Source organism: Anomalospiza imberbis, chromosome 6, assembly GCF_031753505.1.
Source record: "Anomalospiza imberbis isolate Cuckoo-Finch-1a 21T00152 chromosome 6, ASM3175350v1, whole genome shotgun sequence".
Classification (NCBI taxonomy): Eukaryota; Metazoa; Chordata; class Aves; order Passeriformes; family Viduidae; genus Anomalospiza; species Anomalospiza imberbis.
In genome coordinates this window covers 54933512-54951100 of record NC_089686.1, presented here as the reverse complement: position 1 = coordinate 54951100, position 17589 = coordinate 54933512, and the positions used below count along the sequence as shown (strand labels likewise).

General features: G+C 46.6%; 2 protein-coding genes and 2 long non-coding RNA genes across 5 annotated transcripts; 3 read left to right on the top strand and 1 right to left on the bottom strand.

Annotated features, from left to right (window-relative positions):
- The first annotated feature begins 101 nt into the window (after positions 1-101).
- Positions 102-2936, top strand: LOC137476187 (olfactory receptor 4D5-like). The gene has a single exon (XM_068194308.1). It carries the CDS (start codon positions 1764-1766, stop codon positions 2688-2690), a length of 927 nt encoding a protein of 308 aa, XP_068050409.1. The 5' UTR covers positions 102-1763; the 3' UTR covers positions 2691-2936.
- Positions 2937-5060: 2124 nt separating this feature from the next.
- Positions 5061-9342, top strand: LOC137476185 (olfactory receptor 5AR1-like). Its single transcript, XM_068194307.1, has 2 exons — positions 5061-5957; positions 7616-9342. Exons 1-2 carry the CDS (start codon positions 5907-5909, stop codon positions 8630-8632), a joined length of 1068 nt encoding a protein of 355 aa, XP_068050408.1. The 5' UTR covers positions 5061-5906; the 3' UTR covers positions 8633-9342.
- A 3926-nt stretch (positions 9343-13268) lies between these two features.
- LOC137476184 (uncharacterized) lies at positions 13269-14297 on the top strand. Of its 2 annotated transcripts, XR_011000285.1 has the most exons (3): positions 13269-13563; positions 13849-14026; positions 14116-14297. It is a non-coding gene; the product is annotated as an uncharacterized lncRNA (long non-coding RNA). The 2 variants fall into 2 exon arrangements; XR_011000284.1 differs by lacking the exon at positions 13269-13563 and having other exon boundaries at positions 13791-14026.
- Positions 14296-16323, bottom strand: LOC137476183 (uncharacterized). Its single transcript, XR_011000283.1, has 2 exons — positions 15046-16323; positions 14296-14727 (listed from the first exon to the last, which is right to left on the bottom strand). It is a non-coding gene; the product is annotated as an uncharacterized lncRNA (long non-coding RNA).
- Between the last annotated feature and the right edge of the window lie 1266 nt (positions 16324-17589).

Here is a 17589-nt window from a genome sequence, read left to right as displayed (position 1 = left end):
GACATACAGAGCTGCTTTCATAACTTCTGAGCAGCACCTTGCAGAGAGTTTCTGATGGAACTGAGGGGAATGGATGATTTCTGATGGAACTGAGAGTTCTGATGGAACCTCCTAAAGTGGTTTGGGGAGGTCATCAGAGGAGTGACAGGAAGTGAGCTCTGTGGAAGTGTTATGGCATTGTTCCTTTGTTTTGCTCAGGCCCCACTGAAATCCTGCCTTTGCAAAGCAGCATTGCTGGTGAGTGACTTTTGGGAGCTCTATTTTATGGTTTAGGAAAAAAAACCAAAATCAGTTACAGATTTAGAATCCCAGAATGGTTTGGGCTGGAAGGCACCTTAAAGCTCATCTTGTTCTGACCCCTTGCCATGGGCAGGTCCATTGACCAGGTTACTCCAAGCCCTGTCCAGCTTGGTCTTGAGCACTCTCAGGAATATCACACACTAGTGATCTTGGTGTTCTGCATGGGAATGCTGTGAGGATGGATTTGTGGGTGTTTGTCAGTAAAGCAGCAACATCTTGTTCACTACCCCAGTGTCACTACAGGTGTATTTATGGAGTGTTTCACACCACAGCCAGGACCTGGATATTATTTCTATCATCGTCCTCAGCTAAATAATCAGGGTTTGTTATTACACATGTCAGTGACATATTCGGGCTTGGACTTCACTGCTACTCCTTCAGACAAGCATTGGCTTTAAACTGAAATTGTCCCAAAAAGACAGCAGAAGAAATACAGTGGATATTCAACATACCAGAGGACAATGTGTGTGTCCTGTTAATGTCCCCTGTCTAATGATTTGTCCTTTTAGATCTTTTAAGGCGGCTTTATTCAATGCTGTTAGCATCATAGATGTCTGGTTTCTTACTTGTAACCTCCTGCTTGCTGAGTTATAAACTCCTCGGCAGAAGTGAGCAGAGAAGGAATTTCCTGGAGGGATTTTAAATGGACAAGTGCATTCCTCTGCTGTCCCACTTTAACCTCCACAGGACAGTGAGTGTATTTGTCTACTGAAAAACTTTAAAAATTCCTCTAAATAATATAAAGGTAGAGAAACCATGCAGGGTTTTGCAGCTTCTGCTCTGTTAGAACCCCCAATTTCTCCAGTGAGGAACTTCCCAGACCTGGTTTCTGTGCATGTATTCCCAGTTTCAGGGTGGATAAGCTAACTGGAGAGCCCTTTCCTCAGTTTAGAGGAGTGTCATTAGGATCAGAACATGGAACAGCTCATGCTTGAGAATGGCAGCATTTGCTTGTAGTCACTTCAAATTTCCAGCAGCTAAAAGGACAGCACAGCGTTTTTCCAGCATTCATAGCTCTTGTTATCTGAGATCAGGGTGTGCTGGAATCGCCATTCCTGAAGGGATTTAAAAACAGTATGGATGTAGCACTTGGGGATATGGTTTAGTGGAGGACTTGGCAGTGCTGGGGGGAGGATTGGACTCAATGGGGGCTTTTCCAACTTTAATAATTCCATAATTCTGTGATTTCTCCCTGACAGAATGGGAGCACACCAACCACAATGCAGAAAAATAGTGGTCAGAGTGAGTTCAGGGGAGAAGGTCAGTGTGGAGGGGCAGGCTAGAGACCTGAATATGGACAGAAGAGGGGGTGAGTATTTCTGTCATTTGTGACATGACACTGTGCTTTTTGCAGCAGCAAATGCATCCTGCTCACATCATCCATGAGCCTTGGAGCTGTAGCACATTTCCTTCCCTGCCTGGCCACTCCCCCAACCTGTGCCATGGGAGCCTGAGCTGCAGCAATGGCACAGGAAAACTCGTCCCGGGTGACTGAATTCATCCTCCTGGGGCTCTCCGACACCCGAGAGCTGACACTCCTCTTCTTCACCCTCTTCCTCCTGGCTTACGCCATGGTCCTGCTGGGCAACCTCCTCATCATCGTGACAGTCAGGACTGACCCCAAGCTCTCCTCGCCCATGTACTTCCTCCTCTGCAATCTGTCCTTCATCGATATCTGCTACACCTCTGTCACCACCCCCAGGGTGCTGGTGACCCTGCTCTCAGGGCACAAGGCCATTGCCTTTGAGGGCTGCATGGCCCAGCTGTTTTTCCTGCACTTTGTGGGTTCCTCGGAGATGTTCCTTCTGACGGTGATGGCGTTCGACCGCTACATGGCCATCTGCAGGCCCCTGCACTACACAGCCATCATGGCCCGCGGGGCCTGCTGGGCCCTGGTCACTGCCTGCTGGGCCGGGGGCTTTATCCACTCCACTGTCCAGACTGTGCTCACGCTCCAGCTGCCCTTCTGCGGCCCCAACACCATCCACAGCTACTTCTGTGACATGCCGCAGATCATCCGCCTGGCCTGCACCGACACCGCCCTCACCGAGTGGCTCATGGCCTCCAACAGCGGCCTCATATCCCTGGGCTGCTTCCTGGTTCTGGTGGCCTCCTACGCGCTCATCCTGGCCAAGGTCCGGGCCCGCGTCTCCCAGCGGAACTGGAAGGCACTGTCTACGTGTGCCTCACACGTGATGGCCGTCACCCTGCTCTTCATGCCCTGCATTTTCACCTACCTGCGGCCCGCTGGGACCTTGCCCACCAGCAAGTACGTCTGTGTCATCTACACGATCTTCTCACCCATGATGAACCCCCTCATCTACACCCTGAGGAGCAGCGAGGTGAAGGAATCCATGTGGAGACTCTGGAAGCGTTGCAGAACCTTCTGAGACAAGTTGGGTTGGCAGAACCCTGGACTTAGACCCAGAGTTACACCTGGAGTCACGTTCCTACCCTACTCGTACACAATAATGACTTAGTGGCTAAAGCCCACAGACTTCAAATTATGTACAAATACATTTCTATACACATATAACTGTTAATATTAAAAATCCATGCTGAAAACCCCAAACTTCCTAAGCACTTTCGCTCGTGTGGGATCCTAATTTTCACATAAATAAATGAATCCAGGGTGAGGCTTGTCTCCCTCTCTGACATGGTCTTCCTGTGCTGTGACAGCAGATGGCAGAGGCACATGCACTAAGTGTCTCCAGATTCACCCACCGACACTGGAAGACAAAGACGGCGCAGATTCTAGTTGTAGGGTTTCCTTTAGATATATAAGAATATTTTCAGTCATAATTCTCTCACAGAAGTGAATTATTAAAATCATACAAGGCACAATATATAGAGGAAGGAGGAGGAGTAGAGATGGACTCCAGACAAGGGCATGACGGCAGGACAAGAGGGAATGGCTTCACACTGACATAGGGTGGGTTTTGATATTAGGAAGAAATTCTTCCCTGTGGTGGTCTGGCATGGGTTGCCCAGAGAAGCCATGGCTGCCCTGTCCCTAGAAGTGTTCCAGGCCAGCTTGGATGGGGCTTGGAGCAATGTGGGATATCAGGGATAGTGGAAGGTGTCCCTGCCCATGGCAGGGAGGTGGAATGGGATTGTCTGTAAGGTCCCTTCCAACCCAAACTGCCTCTGTGAGGGCAGCCGTTACGTCACCAAACCCATCAGGGATAGAAATTCAGTGGTTGCCATGAGCGGAACACCATCAATTTCTTTGTGTTAGAATGATTCAGGGTTAGATTCATCCCACCTAAATAAAATAATGGATTCACTGATGTGGGAAAAGCACTCTAAGATCACCAAGTCCAACCATTCTGCAGGGCTGCTAAGGCCACCACTAACCCATGTCAAGTGCCACATCCACACAGCTTTTAAATCCCTTCAGGATTTGCGACTGCCCTGGGCAGCCTGTTCCGGGGCTGGAAAACCGTTCCCATGAAGGAATTTTTCCTAATATCCAATCTAAATTGCTGCACAGGAAGTGAAAGGATTTCCACTTTCCCTGTCTCTCCACACAGTCTTAAATTAGCCCTCACTCCCACACCTGTAGGAAGAGGAGGATCAGAAGCACCAGTGAGTCATTGATCAACCTGGTTAAGAGAGATTTCCAAACATCTCCTGTCCTTGTGCAAATGAGAATTCTTTTTAATAGTGAATTTCTACTCGGGATCATCACAGAATGGTTTGGGCTGGAAGGGAGCTTTTTTTTTTTTTAGTATTAGAGAAAAATGTTGAAAAATTAAAACGTTCTTTAGTCAATTAGGGTAAATTTCAATAGAGAAAAATATGTATCACTGTGATAATTTTTTTAACATTCCAATAGAGCTTTTATAAATATTTTATTTATAAACCAATGCAAGGCAAATTGGAGCTCTGGTCCAGTTATTTTGCTGGTGTCTATTTGTTCACCAGGTATAAACTGGGGACATCAACAGTGAACTGATTCTAAATAATTGCTCCAATTTTGATAAAATAAATAAACATTCCATTTCTGGGAGCTGGGATTTCAATACATGGGGCTTGGAGCAACCTGATCCAGTGAAATATGTCCCTGCCCATTGCAGGGCGTTGGAATGGGATGAGCTTTAAAGTCCCTTCCGACCCAAACCATTCTATGAAGACAAACAATTTAATGTAATTGATTTTTCTCCCCTGGAAACATCTTGGGATGACTTTAACAAGGCCTCAGAAGACGCTGTTAAAAAGTTGGTGCCTAACAAATTGCAAAGGTGCAGTTTTAGCAGCTGAGTTTTTCCCTGTGTGTAAATTGGCTCCACTGTGCACCATTAAAATCCAGATAAAAATTATCAGCTCCATGAGCTCATCCTCAGATTTATTGCCTTCACCTAGAGGACAGTGAAAAATGGCTTCAAAGGGAAAAAAAAATCCTTTGAGTACTGGCAGGATCTCTACAATGTTTTGTTGAATCCCAAGAAGCCTGAAGAGATCCCAGGCTAATCAATTTTATTTAAAGACTATGGGACTGAAACACAAATGGACATCAGAGAAAAGGGAGCATTTTCAGCAGACACTAAGCAGTCTGGGCTCATCATAAGCATTCCTAGATGGAAATCTCAAACAATGACAAAGCTGGGTAGTCCCAGAAGTGGACAGAAGTCAAATCACTTTGGTTGTATTACAGTGAAGACGGCAGGGAGGGGTGGGCAAGAAGGGTCTAATCCAGCATATCACCAATTAGTGCACATCTGGATCCTACAAATGGAGATATTTTTGTTGTTGTTTGTCTTGGGGTGGTATTTTTAAAATAAAATTTTATCATAAAATGTAATACAATATAATTTTTTATTTATTTACCCTGAGGCAGAACACTTATCTCAAAAATTATCCTGTGTTTCCACTTCTAATAACCCAGCTAAGATTATCCCTGCAAATAAGACACTTAGGCGTGGAATTGAGAGCCTGGGTGACTGGCCTCTTGATGAGGCCAATGCATCCCACCCCAAAAAAAAACATTTAAGATTTATGAGGGGAACAGAATCACAGAATGGTTTGGCTTGGAAGGGAGAGGTGAGGGATGGATCTCTTTGCTGTATCTCTTTCTGGCATCTCGGTTTGTTGCAAAATTCTTTATTGCAAAACTCCATGTGAAATGTGATGCCTGATGGTCCTTGGGCTAACTGCAGCACACAGGGAAAGGTCTGGGCCATAGGAATTTTTTCTTGCCACAGCTCTGCGCTCCCATGGCAGGACAGGCCTGTGCTGTGTGACCCTTGGGGAATTCCAGTTTACAGAGTCCTGGAATGGTTTGGGTTGAAATGGACCTTAAAGTTCATGTTGTTCCACCCCCTGCCATGGGCAGGGATGCCTTCCACTATCCCAGGCTGCTCCAAGCCCCATCCAACCTGGCCTTGGACACTTCCAGGGATCCAGGGACAACCACAGCTTCCCTGGGCACCCCGTGCCAGGGCCTCACCGCCCTCACAGGGAAGAATTTTTTCCTAATATTCATTCTAAATTCCTGATCTTTTAATTTAAAAGCAATCCATCTTGTCCTATCACTGTTTGCCCATGTAAGATGCAGAATCTTTCATTTTCCAAGAGTTTGCAAACACAGCAGACAGGCTGGAAGAATGATGGACAGCCAGAGTCCTTCATGTGAACAGTGCAGAATTTATGGCCAGGTATTGCTGGAATAGGAACAGGCCTGTTCCAAGTCCTGGACATCACATGGGAAGTGGCACTCCCATAAATCACAGATGGATGTTTAATGGGACCAAAGGGGAATTTTTGTTAGCTCTTCAAAATAGTGCTGGTAATTTTGGTTCCTTTGATTTCCAGCCCCTTTTGGAAATGTTCTGAAAAAACCCTCATACATGCAATTAAGGGAGCATCCAAAAAAACTGTCAGACACACTTGTCCCCAGACACTCCTTCATATTTATAAAACCTCATTAAAGAAGAGAGGTGCCTACTCCTGCAGCCAAGCCAGCCCTTGTGCCAGTGCTGGCAGGTGTCTGTGTGAATATTCCAATGCTGCTCTATTGGGATTCATCTCTTCTTTATGAGTGAAATAATTTTTATGTCACATGTAGAAAGAAGAAAAAGGATTGTTTTGTTTCCTGGATACAGACAACTATAAATCACCTGTAATTAATTATGTGCGGCAGTGAGTATTTCTGTGTTGTTCCTGTGCTATTTCACCTGAATGAGCTTCCCATTTTATGAACAAGTGATGTCCCTTTTATTTCTGCTGAGTTTACTATTTCTTATGTAGTTTAAGCCCTGACTTTGCTCCCTCTCAAGCTTCTGGGAGAACATGAGACCACAGAGGAGCCTGGCCAGATGGAATATTTCATCAATCTATTTATCTCTGCATCTCTTACAAATGAGAACGTGGTACAATATTCCCATCATCTCAAAATCAATCCCAAAGTCTCCCAAAAAAGAGGTATTTGGACTGAACTTTGCTTTCCCTTGCTATAGGGCTGGTATGTAAATCCTTACTGTAAATACTGAACTACATTCCATGGAGCAATGTGGGGAAAATGGGAAGATCCTTTAATGCCACGTTTAGACTTCTTTGAACTGGGGAAATGGGATGGGGGGAAAGTCCAGATAGATGCTAGAAGTACTAATGGTATTATGGAAGTCTGTAGGGTAAAATTTATAGAAAACTATGGGGTCTTTAATGGGATGCCAAATTGTAACTTATTTTTATGATAGAATCATAGAATGATTTGGGTTGGAAAGTTCCTTAAAGCTGATTCCAACCCCCTGCCACAGGCAGGGACACCTTCCACTAGACCAGGTTGCTCCAAACTCCATCCAAAAGCTGAAAAAAGAACCCCAACGTGCATCTCTGTGCTGATTCTGAGAGACTTAATTATTTTCTGACAGCATTACTCCCTTAAAAAGTAAGTTTCAGCTTCTGTTACTAATCTAGACCCTTTTAGTGGTATTATTAATACTAAGTAATTGATGTTGAAAGGAATTTTAGGGATCTATACCACACTCCCCTTGCTCAGAGAACCTTGACAACCCTGTTGCGTTGCCTGGGGCTTTGTCCAAGCTGGACACCACAGGGAAGGTAACTTCAACTTCCAGCTCTTCAGTCTGAGGTGGCAACTTGCAAAAACTAACATTTTGCATTATTCACTGTGAAGTTTAATACCTACATTTTGCCTTTTGCATTAGGAATATGTGATATGTGGGTAAAATTTAGATTTTGAGTTTGCCAATGCTTGGAAATGGTTTTGAACTTCAAAATGGACCTAAAAAACCCGTCGCAATCTTTAAAATGGGGATGAAATTGTGATTAAGTTACACCTTCTTTATTCCAGGGAAACCTCTGCCTCGTTCCCACAATGAGACATAGGATGCAGAGGGTCAACCTCTCAGCAGTATCCGAATTTGTTTTCGTGGGCCTCTCTGATGCTCCAGAAATCCGTTTGCTTCTCTTTGTGTCGTTTCTGCTCATTTATTTGGCCACCATGGCAAGCAACATCACTCTCCTCATTGCCATCAGCACCGACTCCCACCTGCACAGCCCCATGTACTTTTTCCTCAGCAACTTATCCCTGCTGGATCTCTTATGTCCCACCATCACCGTGCCCAAGATGCTGGGGATCTTGCTGCTGGAGCACAAAGAGATTTCTTTCTCTGGCTGCCTGTTCCAGCACTTTTCCCTCATTGCTGTGGTGGGCACGGAGATTTTCCTCCTGGCTGTGATGGCCTACGACCGCTACGTGGCTGTGTGCCACCCCCTGAGGTATCCGAGCATCATGAGCACGAAGCTGTGTGCTCAGCTGGCCCTGGGCACCTGGGTAACAGGGCTTCTGAACTCCCTGCTCCACACCTCTCTGGTTTTCACACTCTCTTTCTGTGGTCCTAACAAAATCCAGCAGTATTACTGTGACATTCCTCCCGTGCTGGCCCTCTCCTGCTCGTCCACCTACAGCAGGGAGTTGGTGATCCTGGTGGTGGCTGGGGTGCTGGGGAGCAGCGCCTGCGTGGTCACTGTGGTCTCTTACCTCTATATCCTCCTGGAAATCCTGGCCAGGAAGTCCCCTGGGATCTGGCACAAGGCTTTCTCCACCTGTGGTTCTCACCTGGCCGTAGTTTGCCTTTTTTATGGCACCACCATCTGCACCTACGTCCGCCCTTCCTTCACCTATTGCCCGCACTGGGACAGGGTCGTGTCCATGCTCTATGGAATGCTCACCCCGCTCCTAAATCCCATCATCTACAGCCTCAGGAATAAAGAGGTAAAATGTGCCCTAACAAGAGTGATCAACCAGGTGAGAAGGGCTTTAAGAAGACAAGAAAACCTCGCTCAGTCTCCACCATCGGCTGGGTAGAAACTACAGTTTGTCACTGTTCCTCTCTAACTTTCTGACATCTAAAAATTAGGTGCTGGAATCCAAATTCATTATCTGGGCTCCAAACTCCTCCTCTGGGTTAAAAACTCCTTCTTTTGGCTCCCTCTGCAGTTAGAAGGGAGAGCTGTTCACTTCCAGAATTGCATGGCACAGCTTTAGGTCATTTCCACAGGAGGAGAAGAGTCCAGCTGGGAATGCTTTTCTCCACTGAGTACTGAGGAAGCTGAGGTAAGCGCAGGCAGGTGTTGGATGCACATTTTAGGGCAGGAATTCTGGGAACTGGTACTCAGGCACACATAGATACACCATATGAAAGCAGTTTATATCCCTTTCAAAATTAAACTCCAAATATAATAAATTATGTTTAATGGATCAGCCCTGAAATTGCTCTCCTCTCTCTCTCTCTCTCTCCTTGTTGGGTGTCTGTTGTTTGCTGAAATCGCCAGAGTTCCATCTCTGGAGCAATGTTTGGTACTACATTTTACCTTTTTCCCATTTTTTCTGCTTGATGCATCAAATCCTAATGGAAAGAGAGGTGATGCTGCTTCCTGCAGCTCATCCCTCTCTTCACCACCTCTTCTTCTTTGTAGAGAAGTAATAAATAACCTGTAAAAATGCTGAGATTATACTCACTTGATTGACCCCCAAAGTTTATGATGAAATAGGTATTATAAAATCTCTTTTATTTAGCTACAAGTGGCTCTGAATTTTGAAATACTTTCATTCTGTGATGAGACTTTGTATTAACTGTAGCTTAAGGTGTCTGAAATGCAAGAAAATTCATCAGTGTGAACGAGATTACAACTGTGAGCAGGATATTTATTAAGAGAAAAAAATTCCTTGTTCCAGCTCTTTCAGGGCTCTGAATGGCAGCACAACCAGGGCACAGGAGCTGGATTTGTCTTTATGCACAACTTTACTCCTGACTAGAACCCCTGGAACCTGGAATCTATTCCAGGCTATTGTTGGCTCCCTTGGGATGTCTCAGGCACTTCCACAAGGTTCTGAGGGACTTCTGCCAATCACAAGTTGTTGTCCAGGGGCAGCTGCTGGTGCAGCTGGTGAAGGATAATGATGTAGGATCAATTATCCTTCAAATTCGTGCCGTAACTTCTGCACCAACCAAGTGGAGGACTGCAGAGGTGTTGGCCAAGCCATGAATTCTCCAACCAAGCTGTGGAGAAGTTGGGACAAACTGAACTGCTTTGGAAGTTTTCATTTTCTTTAAAAAGGAGGAAAGTTTCCTTCTCCTCAGTGCCTGTGAAATTGTCCCTGGGGACTTGTTAGAAGGATGAGGGAGGTCCACCAGGAGCTTCCTAAGAAGTTTCAAGATCATTAGAGGCTTCTTCAGGATGCCCAAAAGGCCTTGTTAAGATGAAGGGTTTTGGGTGGTTGCTCCCTGCAGGATTGTAGAACGCTCCTCTTTCCAGAGGTGATGGAATCTAAATGTAGCTGTGTGGAGAGATGCCTAAGGATGGACATCAGTCTGTGTGCAATTCCAAACCCTGGATGCCTTTTAAAAGAGGCATCTGAATTCCAAGGTACCAAACTAGAGCCTGGTTTCCAATGTGTGTCCAGATGGGAGATTTAGATGCCTCTCCTGGCTTGTGAAAGTAGAAAGGCTGGATTATCAAGTGTAATTCTGCTACAGTTCCCTCCCTCTCCACCCACCCCAGCCATGTCTTCCCAAAAAGATCCACTGTAAGGAGCTGCTTGCTGCCAGTGGACCAAACAAGGCTCACAGCAAAACCTGGGATTGAGTCTTTTGGTAACTTGGCAAGGAATATGTTCCTTCTTTTCTCCTTCTTCCCCAGAGCTGTGGCTGCCTCATCCCTAGAAGTGTTCCAGGCCAGGCTGGATGGGCCTTGGAGCAACCTGGTCAGGTGGGAAGTGTCCATTAGAGGTTCACTCTTTATCATCAGCTGTATCACCCCTTCATGAATCGAGGTGTTAATCCCTAAATATTCCTCAAAACCAAGACATCCTCTTTCATTTTCCTGATGTCCAGTAACCTCTGAGACGGGAAGGAAACAACTGTGATTTTCTTTGGCACCACTGGAAAAATTTAGCAGGGAAGGATCAAAATACACTCACCCAGTTTCTGCTCCTCTTTTCCCTGAGTGTCTATTTTTGGCTGCTCTCAGAAATCAATACCCCTGGACTGACTCATCAGCACAGAGATCCTCTTACATTCCTAGAGGTGGAGCTGCCCTGTTGGAACGGGGGTGGAAGCACCAAGTAAATCGAGGAAAAATACTCTGTCGATGAAATTCCCATATGAGTGATCCTCTGTGCATTTACACTTTGCTTTTGCCACTGAAAATCAGATTTCACCTATTATTTAGCTAATCTCATGTAACTAGTGAGAGACCGTTTTCATTTATCTAGTCCTAAACATAAAGGATTCCTGAAAATCTTGATGTGCCTTTAAAAAAAAACAAAAAAAACCAAACCAAACCGAAACAAAACAAAACTTTCTTTTTCCTTAAGCAAAGTCCAACTATATTATTTATGTGTGGATTTTATTACTTGCAGTGAAACCAGGGCAGGTTGTCCTCTCTCTCCTTTTTTTTTTTTTAAAGGTGCTGCCAGATATGAAAATGTGCAACATAAAAGAGGATGTGAATGATTTATTTTTCTCCTCTAAAAATAGCATCCACTTGTGAAATTCAGGTTGGGCTACGGTTCTGGCTTTACAATTCCCAGGACTTTGGGAATAAAAAAACCAGTTACATTTGGCGTGCCAGTGCTATTTTCTCCTCCGTTTCCTCCCTTTTTTTAAATTCTTATACAAAAAATGGATTCATAGAATCAAGGCTCGCTGTGAAGAGATTTTGTCCTCTCCGTGGCCACCCTTTAAATACTTGGCTTTAAATGGCTTTCAGATGAAGGAGGGAAGGATTATACTGAATATTGGGGAGAAATGTATCCCTTTGGGGGTGGTAAAAATCTGGTTGTTTATTAATCCCAGTTTAGACAGCTTTGTGTTATCTCACTCAAGGGTAACCACCTACAATTTCTGAATTTATACTGCTCACCCAGGCTTCCTTTCTCTTTAATTCCTGCCTAGAATTTATCCTGGCATCAGCAGAAATGTGCATTAACTTTTGCAAAATTAGGGTTAAATTATGTGCTTTTTCTTGTAAGGTTAAAATAACACCCAGAATTCCTTTCTTAGCAGACTGAGTCCAATTCAAATTCAAGTTTCAGGAAAAAAAGAAGTATGAGGGGAATTGCTTGGAAAATCTAAAGATATTTGGGTATGAATAATTATGGCTTGCTTTCCATCAATTACTTAAGAATTAACCACCCTGAGGAAAGTAAATGCACAACATTTTTATGAGAAATCCCAGAATCAGATGCAACATTTAATTTTAAACTTGAAAAATGAAAAGCTTTTGTACAGGGAAAATACTTCCTTTGTTTGCCAGCTCTGCTGTACCCTCTATAGAGAAAGGAATATAATTTTTATATATTTTATCATATTTTTATGGCCTGTTCTGCTGTCACCAAACATCTTTCAGGCCTGTTCTCACCCTGCTTTCTTGATGATTTCACCACTTTCATATATTTTTCCATTTTCTCTTTTTGCCTTTAGACCACATGCCCTTGTTTCCCCTCCCACAACATAATTAGGTTTTATTTCTGCTTAATTGTGCTACAAAATGCTTGTTGGTGCTTATGGGAATGTCCAGCCTGAAGAAGGGAAGGTTCTAGGGAGACCTTGGAGCCTTCCAGTGACAAAAAGAGCTCAGGGAGAGCTGGACGGGGACTTTGGACAAGGAGTGCCAGGACAAATGGGAACGGCTTAAACTGACAGAATGTGGGTTTAGATGGAATACTGGGGGCAAAAGACTTTGGACAAGGAGTGCCAGGACAAATGGGAACGGCTTAAACTGACAGAATGTGGGTTTAGATGGAATACTGGGGGCAAAAGACTTTGGACAAGGAGTGCCAGGACAAATGGGAACGGCTTAAACTGACAGAATGTGGGTTTAGATGGAATACTGGGGGCAAAAGACTCTTCCCTGTGCGGGTGCTGAGGCACTGGAATGGATTTCCATGGGAAGCTGCGGCTGCCCCATCCCTGGAAGTGTCCAAGGCCAGGCTGGATGGGGCTTGGAGCAACCTGGGACAGTGGAAAGTGTCTCTGCCCATGGAAAATGATGGTTTTTAAGGTCCCTCCCAACCCAAAGCAGTCTGTGACTCTGATAATCAGGACTTTTATAAACACTGGAAATGGCGATTTCTCAGAGGAACCAAATGTTGGGGGTATGCCCGTTCCTTATAAAACTTAGGATGCAACTTGACTCTTCTGTTGCAACACTTGATGCCTGGCACAGTTCCAGTGGGATTATCTCAGTGTGTGCTCTGTGCACAGCCCCAGGCACTGCCCTCCCTCACTCCCCCGCCTGAGGGGCTTTACAAAGGAACAGCGCCCCCACGGCCATGACACCCACCCGCGCCTCCCGCTGACGTCATCCCCACGCGACACCGACGCCAGATCCCCCCTGGCGCTTCACCCCGGCAGCGCTGTGGGATTGCGGAAACCACCCTGCAGGTCCCCGAGTGTCCGTGAGGCGACAACAGTGGTGGAGCCGCCCCGCCGAACCGCGGAGAAGCCGCTGGTAGGCACCGCTCCGCCGTCGCGCCGCTGGGACTACAACTCCCGGCATGCCCCAGGGCAGCGGCTCACACAGCGCGCTGATTGGCCCGCGGGGGCAGCGCAGCGCGGGCGCCCCCACGTGGCGGCTCGGCGGGGCAGGGACCCCCGGGATAACCCGGGACAAACCGGGACAAACCGGGACAAACCGAAGCAACTCGGCTGCCCCCCGCTCCCGTGCCACGGGCCTCGCCCGGGCTACCTTGAGGGACCCCGTGCTGAGTCTGGTGGCTGGGAATGGGGCCAGGTGCGACCCTCCCCTCCCCTCCCCTCCCCTCCCCTCCCTTCCCTTCCCTTCCCTTCCCTTCCCTTCCCTTCCCTTCCCTTCCCTTCCCTTCCCTTCCCTTCCCTTCCCTTCCCTTCCCTTCCCTTCCCTTCCCTTCCCTTCCCTTCCCTTCCCTCCCCTCCCCTCCCCTCCCCTCCCCTCCCCTCCTCTCCCCTCCCCTCCCCTCCCTTCCCCTCTGATGTTCCCTGCCTGGAAAAGGCAGATGGCTCCAGATGCCTTTCTTCTCTCCCTCTGCCCCTCTTCCAGCTCTCTACCTGTCTCCTGATACTCTGAAGCCGGGATTTTCCCTCGTCTCCCTATTCCTCATGGTCGCCTCCCTCCCCTCTCCCTTTCCTTTCCCTTCCCCTCCCAGATCAGTGAGCGGGAGGAGCTCTGGGACACAGCAGGGAGATTCCTCCCTTTCCAGGCAGCCTCTGGCAGGCAGGTGAGGTGGAATTGTCACTTGGAAAAGTGCTGGGAGCTTCTTCAGTGACTAGCTTCAAACAGTGCTCTCTTTGTTGACTGTAATCTTAGTGCTGGAACACGATGGGAATGTTAACAAAGTTCCTGGAATCTTCATGGAGAGAGCTGTAAAGGACAGCATCCCTCACAGAGCAACTGAACTGAAATTACAGCTGATTAACCTTTCATTTATTCCGTGATTTATGGTGTAACACAAGTTTTTCCAAGTGAAATAAAGATGCTTTTTAAATGAATCATGACGTTCTTAGTTTGGTTCTTGTAGATCCCAGGCAAAGCACGTTGTCTGAAAATGGAATGTTACCTCATTCCCAAGGAGGGGGATGAATAAAAGTCATGTGATGGTTGGGAAGAGATCCCACCCACTTCCCAATTCCTCACCTTCGAGGTTTGGTTGCTTTTGGACGTGCTGTTGCTCAGTCCTCATCCTCCCACCTGACAGGAAAGCGGGAACTGCCTGAAACAGAGAGATCCGTCTGGTTTTGGTGGAGGGTGATGTGGGGAAAGGGGTAGAACTGTCTTCTCCAATTACTCCTGGAAAAAGCCACTTCTGAAGGACCTGGAAGAAGAAGAGAAAGTCTCCAGCTGATGTAAAGTAATGGTGGTGTCACTTTCTCTTCCTGTTCCTCAGCCTCTCTGCACCGGTGCTTCTCACGCTGGATGTGGCTGTAAAACCACAGATTCTTGTAAAAACACAGATTCTCAGTCCTCTTCCTCCTTCTTTTCCAATCTCTGCAATTCCCAGTTGTGTTCCCATCCTTGTCACTGTAGGCCTGTGAAGTGGTTGTGTGACAGTTTAGGTTGAAATAACCGAATAATTATTATTAATTAATAATTATAAATCTATTAAATTGTATTATACTATATATTATATAATTAAGAATAAATATTTCCTGAAATAAGTTCAGGAAATGTTCCTTTCTCCGAATTGAGCTGCTTTCCTGGCCTCTGGAATCCAGCAAGAAGGGATTGAACCCTTCCCACCTGAGGAATTTTGTGGTGACAACATTTTTCACAACAGCAAGGCTGGTGATTTGAAAGAGAAGGATTTCCAGCAGATAACTCTGGAAGTGGATGTTTTCTCTTGTCCAAGGCTGACAACCTCCCTGTTCCTCTTGAAATGCTTCTATTTATGTGGAGGGAAGCAGGGCCTGGTGACTCCAGAGCCGATCAGAGTAAACACAGGCAGGGAATAAAGTGGGAATTGCCTTTTCCAGGCAGAGTCCACTGCTAGTTAAACCTGCCTGAGGCAGGATACAGGCAGGAATTCCAATAAAAGCCTGCTAGCTTTTTTTGTGTGGTCACGCTGAGCCTGCTGTTCTTGATTAAACAAAGTTCCCTGGATGAAGTAACAATGCTGCAATTCTGGCTTCTTTTTTCTTCTTAGTCAGAGATTGTTTTCCCTGGTGACCTCAGAGAGATCCTCGTGGTTTTGCCTCCCTCTGCTCCCTCCCAGGCTGCTGTTTCAGCTGGTGTCAGCCCATTGCTCAACCTGCACCTCCTGACTGGAGAAATGCTTTGTCAGAGATCTCTTGTTCTGGGTCTGAATGAGCATCCTCCCTGTCCCTCGGGGTCTTGGCATCTTGGGGAAATTCTCTGTGATCACCCTTTGCCCTCAAGTTACTGAGCTCCTCCGTGTGTCTCTAACTCTGGAGCTTTCAGATCCATCCCGTGGCCAAAAGAAACTGGTCAAAAATGCTGTTTTCTGCTAAGTTCACGGCCTGCAGAGACACTCTAAGAGGTCAGCAGGGTGGCTGGAGACGGGGAAAACAGACAGATGTGTTGTGTGGTGTCTGTGGGAGGAATGCAGCCTTTTTGGCTGTGGGAGTGTTTCATCTTCTTTCCTCTGGGCCTGCAGTGGGTTGTGTCCCTTCTCAGAGGCTTTTAGAAGGAACCAAGAGCACCAAACAGCAGGCAAGGAAAGGCCTGGCCTGTGCTAAGCACGTATGAAGCGGAAATCTTTTTTTGGTTTTTGTTTTTACTTGTCAGACTGGAAAGTTCCTGATTTGAGTTTCAGTCTTGGTCATCGCTGCCTATTTAGACAGGTTTGTGGCCATGCATGACTGAGCAAGCAACTGGGTGGAAGATTCCTCAGGCCAGGCAGAGCATTCCTCTGGCTGCTGTCTGAAGGCAGTCTGAGGGCTTTGCCTCCGCAGCTTTTAGTGGCAGCATCTTCCCAGAACACTGACCACGACGGCCAGGGTGCTCTCCTGGGGTTCAGGGTTGTGCCCAGCCCAGCAGAGCGTCTGGAACAGCCCCGTGGGACTGTGTCCCTGCTTTATGGCCTGCTGGAGCACTGATATCTGTGGGCACGGCCCAACATCTGCAGAGCTGCACACGGTGACTTCAACACGGTCCTGAAGGCCAACCCGACCAAAAATGTCACAGCCATTTCTCGGCCCAACAGAGATCATTTTCCCTGGTTTATTTCTCTCTGTGCAATTTCCTTGTTTTTTTCCCCCCCAGTTTGTTCAGTGTGCAGGGACAGCACCGCTGGATCTCTTCTCCACCTTGAGGAAGGAGCTGTGTCCAGGACAACACTCCACACTTCAGCACTGCCTCGCTGCTCCACAAGCAGCACAACTATTTTGGGCCAGACTTGAGCCCCTTGAGCTGCTTTTCAGTATTTTTACTTTGATGCCAAGGGCCTGAACGTGTCTTAGGAGGAAGTTGCACCCAGCAGCAAAGGTGGATGTGGGTGTGGACCCTGTGGAGTTGTGGCTGCACCTCTGCATAAACCACGGGAGCGTATTCAGTGTCCCCTCCCAGCACAGCACAGCAGGAACCAGCTTTTCCCAGAGAAAGCTCTCCCTGTGCCTCCCCTCTGCTGAAAACATCCCTCTACATCAACTGAATTCCTTCACTTCTTCTGAGCCATGGAATGAGTTCCTGGAGAGACCTGCTCAGCAGTTTGGGGGTGCCCCCACCCATCCTGCCCAACAGAGATCAGCCATGCTTGTTTTTGTGGTGTTTTATCAGGCTGCTGCATGTCCTTTAACTGCCAGCTCCTTGTAAAAGCTTGTTTCTTCTCCTCATGCTTGAAAGCATTTGCTGCTCGTCCCTTTTTGGGTGGCTGAGTATAAAAAGGAGCCTCCTTTGAGAGATTTAGTGTCTGCTCAAACTCAGTGCTGCACTAAATCCAAGGAACAACTTTGTGCATCCTCACAAAATTACCTGATGGCCTCAGGGGGGACAAACCTGTTTGTCTCTCTGATTCCTAAGTAAAACTTCTTTACAAAAAAAAAAAAAAAAAAAATTCACCTATGTGTCTAGAATCAAAGCTGCCTGGTGATCCATGAGGGCTTCAACACTCACCAGTGTTTTCCAGGGGAATTCATGCTCAGAAGGAGGTGATTTTTGTGGTGTGTGGAGAAATTTCCCCATTTTTGTTGACTTTACCTGGGCGGTCTATTTGCAATTTTTGTACAGTATTTGAATAAAAAGTTAAATACAACAGAAACGGGACAGGAATGATCCCCACCCCCTTGTTTTTAACATTGTGAATCAGAGAGGGGAAAAAAAAAGGTG

Coding starts and splice junctions, on each gene's coding strand:
- LOC137476187 (XM_068194308.1), top strand. CDS start 1,764: ATGGCACAGGAAAACTCGTCCCGGGTGACTGAATTCATCCTCCTGGGG.
- LOC137476185 (XM_068194307.1), top strand. CDS start 5,907: ATGATGGACAGCCAGAGTCCTTCATGTGAACAGTGCAGAATTTATGGC. Junction 5,958..7,615: donor AGTGCAGAATTTATGGCCAG/GTATTGCTGGAA, acceptor TCTTTATTCCAG/GGAAACCTCTGCCTCGTTCC.